Source organism: Chiloscyllium plagiosum, unplaced genomic scaffold (genome assembly GCF_004010195.1).
Source record: "Chiloscyllium plagiosum isolate BGI_BamShark_2017 unplaced genomic scaffold, ASM401019v2 scaf_102004, whole genome shotgun sequence".
NCBI lineage: Eukaryota > Metazoa > Chordata > Chondrichthyes > Orectolobiformes > Hemiscylliidae > Chiloscyllium > Chiloscyllium plagiosum.
In genome coordinates this window covers 7,444-14,039 of record NW_025208509.1, presented here as the reverse complement: position 1 = coordinate 14,039, position 6,596 = coordinate 7,444, and the positions used below count along the sequence as shown (strand labels likewise).

The following is a 6,596-nucleotide window of genomic DNA, read 5'->3' as shown; positions in this document are numbered from 1 at the left end:
TAACAATTAAACAATGACTTTTTCAGTCTTCACAAAAGAAGACCTAAATAGAAATGCTAGGATCATTTCAGAAGGAGGAGTTGAAGGAAATCAGTATTTGGCAAAAAAGTAAACAAATTAATAGGACTGAGAGCCAATAAATCCCTAGCGCCTGACAATCTGCATGCCAGGGTATGAAAGAAGGGGCCATGGAAACTGTGGATGTATTGTTTGTCATCTTCCAAAATCCTGTAGATTCTGGCAGGTTTTAGCATAGCGAATATAACTCCTCTACTTAAAAAAGGGGGCAAATAGAAACAGAAATTTCCAACTTGAATGCCTGATAGCAGTTGTAGGAAAATTGCTGCAAGCATTGGGTTCCAGCTATTCACAATGTTAATAACTTGGATGAGGGAATCAAGTATAATCTCGGAGTATGCTGATGACATAAAACTAGGTGGGAGTTTGAATGGAGAGGAGGAAATTGGGCGGCAAGGTGGCTCAGTGATTAGCCCTACTGCTTCACAGCACCGGGAACCTGGGTTTGATTCCACCCTCGGATGATCATGCAAACTCCACACAGACATTTTCCCTTTGTCTACGTGGGTTTCTGCTGAGTGTTCTAGCTTCCAGCAGGATGTGTAGGTTCGGTGGATTGGTCATGCTAAGTTGCTCATACGTGTCCAGGGGATGTGCAGGTTGTGTGGATTGGCCATACTAAGTTGCCCATAGTATCCAGGGATGTGTAGGTTAGGTGGATTGGCCATGGGAAATTTAGGATTACAGGGATGGGGTGGGGGGTGTGGATCTGGGCAGGATGCTCTTCGGACAGTCAATCTAGACTCAGTGGGCCGAATGGCCTGCTTCCACGCTGTAGGGATTCTGTTCTATGACTGAAGACAGGAGTATTATTTATCCCTTTCTAAGGGTCAGGAGGAAAGGTTCGTGGATTGATGAGAAGAAATTGGGTGTCAAGCGTTATGGGGTGAGTGCAGAATTGTGATGTTGAGACAAAGGATCATGTTGAATGGCAGAGAGAGCTTGATGGGCTGAATAATCTCCTGCTCCTATTTTCAATGTTTCTGGATTGAAGAAGTTTAAAATGTGATTTAATGGATGTGTTCAAAATCATGAAGGGTTCAAGTAGAATAAATAAAAAGGAACTCATTTCAGAGAGAAGAAGGTCAGTAACTAGAGGGAGTGCAGGTTTAAGAGAATTTGCAAAAGAACAGCAGGAATTAGGGAGGTATGGGAGAACTATTTCTATTCAGCAAGTAAATCTGGAACGTGCTGCCCTAGAGGAAGCAGATTCAATCGTCATTTTCAAAGGGGATTTGGAGAAATATTTGCTGAGCTATGGGAAAGAGCATTGGCCTGCGGGAAATATTAGGTTCCGAGAAAGTGTCACTGAACCTGAAACGTTATCTCTGATTTCTCTCAACAGTGTTGTGCTCACTCTCTCTTAACTGATTTGTTATAGTAATCACTCACTTACCAGCTTAATCTGACTCACCTTCCTGCAGTCCAATGAAAACGGCGACTTCTTGGTTCTGGGAGAAGAGAAAGGGCGGAAGAGTCAATGATGGCTGAGAACAAGAGAGGATTCGTGTTGGTGAAAGTGGAGGCAGCAGAGGTGACCGTTTATAATCTGCTGTTTTCTTTCTTCACTGGAGCCCAAAGGCTTGAAAGTAGGTGAACACCCACCTATCCCTGCAGGGCCCAACTTTAGCACCACTCTGCACCTGATTGTGATGCTCCATAACTGCTCAACATGTGCTTAATGGGCATTGGGTTTGTGGCCCATCCCAGAGGCCTATAATCTAAGCTGAACATTCCCAGTGCAGTACAAAGGGAGTGCTGTACTGTCAAAGCTAGTGTCTTTATTAAAGCAATGCCAGTCTGATGTTTTGGGTGGATGTGAGAGCTCTGCTGGGAACTATTCCACAGATGAGTTGTCTCCTAGTCAATATTTATCCCTCAACTAATATTAAGAAAATTATATGACTATCTCATCTTTTGACACATTACAATCGGTGGGATCTTGGTTTGTACAAATTGGTAAACATGTTTCCGATGTTCCAACCATGACTACAGTTCCAGAGAGGTACATTATTGTTGACAACACTCTAATATTTTAAAAGGCACTATGCAAATGCAAACCATTGCAGTGTTTGCCTGTTCTGCAAGGACACTAGCAAGAGTCTGTCAGTTATGTGTGTACCTGGTTCCGTGTCTTGTGCGATTTCTGCAGCCAAACACGCCATTGGTCGTATAGTTTGATGTTCAGAGCAGCGCAGCCGTAGGCATGTTTCTTAACCCAGCCGAAAAACTGCTTGAGCTCACGCCGCAGATTGGAGCTGCTCTCCCCACTCTTCTGGTAGCACGTACCACCGGATCTCTCTGCCAAGACACCGGGGGAGCCTTGCTAATTAGCTCATTGTGAAAAGACAACATACTGAAAATCAATGCTTCCACCACATCATTGAGACCCAAACAACTCACTATCCTGTCTGTTTACACTGCCTTTGATCATGTTAGATACAGAGTAAAGATCCATCTACTCTTTTAAACTGAAAGTGAAGCTCCCTAGACACTGCCTCCATCGAACACTCCCAGGGCAGGAGCAGCACAGGATTAGATAAGTAAACCTCTAACCTTCCTCTTTCCTTTCAGGCTGAGAGTAAAGGGATAGTAACGCCTCCCCTGCTTTTTCAAACATAAAGCTCTCTCTACACGGTCCCTATCGTACACTCCCACCACAAGTATAGCAACAGGTTAAATACAGACTAAACTCCCTCTTTTAAACTGAACATAAAGCTTCCTTGACACTGTTCCCATCAAATACTCTCATGATGAGGATGGTATGGGGTTTGATACACAGTAAAGCACACTCTACTCTTCCAACTAAAAGAAAAGCTTCTTCTACACTGTTCACATCAACACAGGTAAAGCACATGCTTTCTCGACACTGTCCCCATTAAACACCCCAGGACAAGGACAACATGGGGTTAGATACAGAGGAAAGCTCCCTTTACTATTTTAAACTTGAAATAAATCTTCCTCTACGCTGTCTTCATCAAACACTCCTAAGACAGGTACAGTATGGGATTAGATACAGAGGAAAGCTCCCTTTACTATTTTAAACTTGAAGTAAAGCTCTTTCTATTGTGTCTTCATCAAATACTCCCAGGACAGGTACAGCATTTTGTTAGATATGGAGTTAAATCTCTACATTGCCCCTTTAATATCCCTGAACCAAGCTTCAGCAGTTGATCCACTGTAACCCTTCTACCCTATTGCATTGTTACCCCCTCTCTGGTTTGCCTGCCTATTGTTGAATTTGGGACCGCTCTGTGCTGTGGATTTGGGTCCCTGCATTTTTGATTTTTTGTCATATTCAGAAAATGGAAAGTGCAAAGAAATAGTCACCATTCCGGGGGGTGGAGGCAGCTGTGGGGATGCTCCATTCACTCCAAATCCCAGCTTTCCTTGAACCGTAAATGCCAACAGGGTTACATCGCACCTGGACAAAATACACAGTGCCCGGTCGCAGCCCTGCCAGCCGGCACAGGGTCTGGTTTCCAATGTCATCCACAACCTGCAGTCAGAAAGTGGCAGAGAGTGGCTTACATTATGTGGGCAGGGAGCTTCTTGATTAGGAAGGGAATCAAAGGTTATAGGGAGAAGGCAGGGAAAAGGTATCAGCAATGGAGCAGACTGAATGGGCCAAATGTCCTCATTCTGCATCTATATCTAATGGTTTTACTCACCTGTCATGTTTGGAAGACTACGGGGTGATCTAATTAACATGTTTAAGATGGCTGAAGGAACTGAAAGGGTCAATAGAGATATTTTTCTCCGGGTGATAGAACCCAGAGCAGATGTGCGGTAATGGTAGTGTAGCACTTAGCTAGTTATGCAGAGATGCAGGCTGTTTCTTTGGAGATATTGGATTCAAATCCCGGCGTAGCAGAGGGGGAATTTAAATGCAGTTGGAATTCAAAGCTACTGCCAGTGACGGTGACCATATGAACTATCAACAGTTGTTGTAAAAACCCATCTCGTTCATTAATGCCCTTTAAGGGGAGAATGTGACTCCAGCCCCACAGCAACAAGGTTAGTTCTTAACTGCAAGCCACTCAGTCCAAGGGCAATTACAGACGAGCAACAAATGTTAGTCTCATCATTAAAAGGGAGAACAAAATACAAGGGACAAGGATAGACAATGCAAAGTGGGGTGTTGTCACAGAGAACTTCCTCACCTTTTAGGACAGAGATGAGGAGAAACTTCTTCACTCAGAGAGTGGTGGCTGTGTGGAATGCTCTGCCCCGGAGGGCAGTGGAGGCCCAGTCTCTGGATTCATTTAAGAAAGAGTTGGATAGAGCTCTCAAGGATTGTGGAATCAAGGGTTATGGAGATAAGGCAGGAACAGGATACTGATTAAGGATGATCAGCCATGATCATATTGAATGGTGGTGCTGGCTCGAAGGGCAGAATGGCCTACTCCTGCACCTATTGTCTATTGTCTCACACAAAAAGGACCCGAAACCTGGAGCTCCACCCCATTAACCTGTTGAAGCTCAAGGGCAGGTGGAAATTTCAGACAGTTGGGTTATTGATGGGTGAGGAAGCTAATGGATATCGTCCCAGGATGTGTAAACAGCTAGGATACAGATCAGCTGTAACCTCATTTCTGTGCATATTGAGTGAAACCTGCAGTGCTGACCCAGGACTTCACCAATACTGTCCTCTTGCCCCTGCTTGGATTTGCAGAGCTTTCCCTGCTGCTATTTCAATCAGTGTTTGTCTGCAGCTCTGGGCACTCAGCAGCAGCAGGAGGTTGGACCATAGGAGCCATCACAGTTCAGTTCAACCTAACCTTGAATAAGGTACATGTACAACACACAGCTAATTACTTAGGTGTGTACATGGCCACACATATACTCAGAAACACGTATATATGACAACACATACAACACAGGGTGGCACGGTAGCTCAGTGGTTAGCACTGCTGCCTCACAGCACCAGGGACCTGGTTTGATTCCAGCCTCGGGCAACTGTGTGGAGTCTGCAATTCTCTCCGCATCTGCGTGAGTTTCATCCGGGTGCTCTGGCTTCCTCCCACAGTCCAAAGATGTGCAGGATGGGTGAATTAGTCATGCTAAATTGCCCATAGTGTTCAGGGATGTGTAGGTTAGGTACATGAGTCAGGGCTAAATGTAGGGGAATGGGTCTGGGTGAGATACACTTTGGAAGGTCAGTGTGGACTTGTTGGGCCGAAGGGCCTGTTTCCACACAGTAGGGCTTCTAATTCTAATTCTTCAATCTGTAAGCATAGCTGTATGCATACACATCTATACGGTCACAGGCATACTTTTGTGTACACCTATCAAGAGAGGTTCCAGGACAGAGATGGTGATCTGGAATTTTGGCTGAATTTCCCCTCCCTAATAGACAATCAAAAACTATGTGCCTTCATTTTGTTATCCCACCCCTGCACAGTGGCCCAGCCCCTTTTACCTTCCACTCAGTGCTGTCCTCCACACGATAACGGATCTGATACTTGGCCTGAAAGAGGAAGTCTCTCAATGCAGGCGGGGAGCTCCAACGGACACTGAGCTGGTCCTCCAGATCACCAACCCGATTCACCTGGACGTCAAATGGAGCATCCGTGGTAACTGTTTCAAACAGTAAACAACCACAAGGCTACATTAGTGCAATGTGTCCCAAAGCTGTGAGTGTTTGTGTGTCTTTAAAACAGAGGACTGTGTCCCAGCATTGACTGTGTATGTGTGTATATATAAAACAGAGGACTGTGTCCCAGCATTGACTGTGTATGTGTGTATATATAAAACAGGGGACTGTGTCCCAGCATTGACTGTGTGTATGTACGTGTATATAACAAGGGGCTGTGTCTCAGCATTGACTGTGTGTGTGTATATAACAAGGGACAGTGTCTCAACATCGACTGTGTGTATAAATATATAACAAGGGACTGTGTCTCAGCATTGACTCTGTGTGTGTATATAAAACAAGGGACTGTGTCTCAGCATTGACTGTGTGTGTGCATATATGTAACAGGGGACTGTGTCACAGCATTGACTGTGTGTGTGTATATATAACAGGGGACTGTGTCCCAGCATTGACTGTGTATGTGTATATATAAAACAGGGGACTGTGTCACAGCATTGACTCTGTGTGTGTGTATATATATATATATAAAACAGGGGACTGTGTCGCAGTATTGACTATGTATATGTGTATATATCACAGGGGACTGTGTCACTGCATTGACTGTGTGTCTGTATATATATAAGACAGGGACTGTGTCACAGCATTGACTGTGTGTGTGTATATATAAGAGGGACTGTGTCCCAGCATTGACTGTGTGTGTATATATAAAACTGGGGACTATATCACAGCATCGACTGTGTGTGTTTATATAACAAGGGACTGTGTCTCAGCGTTGACTGTGTATGTGTGTGTGTATAACAAGGAACTGTGTCTCAGTATTGACTGCGTGTGTATATAAAACAAGGTACTGTGTCTCAGCATTGACTGTGTGTGTGCATATATTAGGTTAGATATTAGATTACAGTGTGGAAACAGGCCCTTC

General features: G+C 44.5%; 1 protein-coding gene across 1 annotated transcript; it reads right to left on the bottom strand.

The window, feature by feature from the left end:
• Nucleotides 1-799: 799 nt before the first annotated feature.
• Nucleotides 800-5,658, bottom strand: LOC122546697 (cytokine receptor-like factor 1; the record flags this gene model as incomplete). Its single annotated transcript, XM_043685351.1, has 4 exons — nt 800-1,565; nt 2,201-2,379; nt 3,409-3,577; nt 5,501-5,658. Coding segments are annotated over 4 exons (593 nt in total), but the record flags the coding sequence as incomplete, so codon positions are not given.
• Between the last annotated feature and the right edge of the window lie 938 nt (nt 5,659-6,596).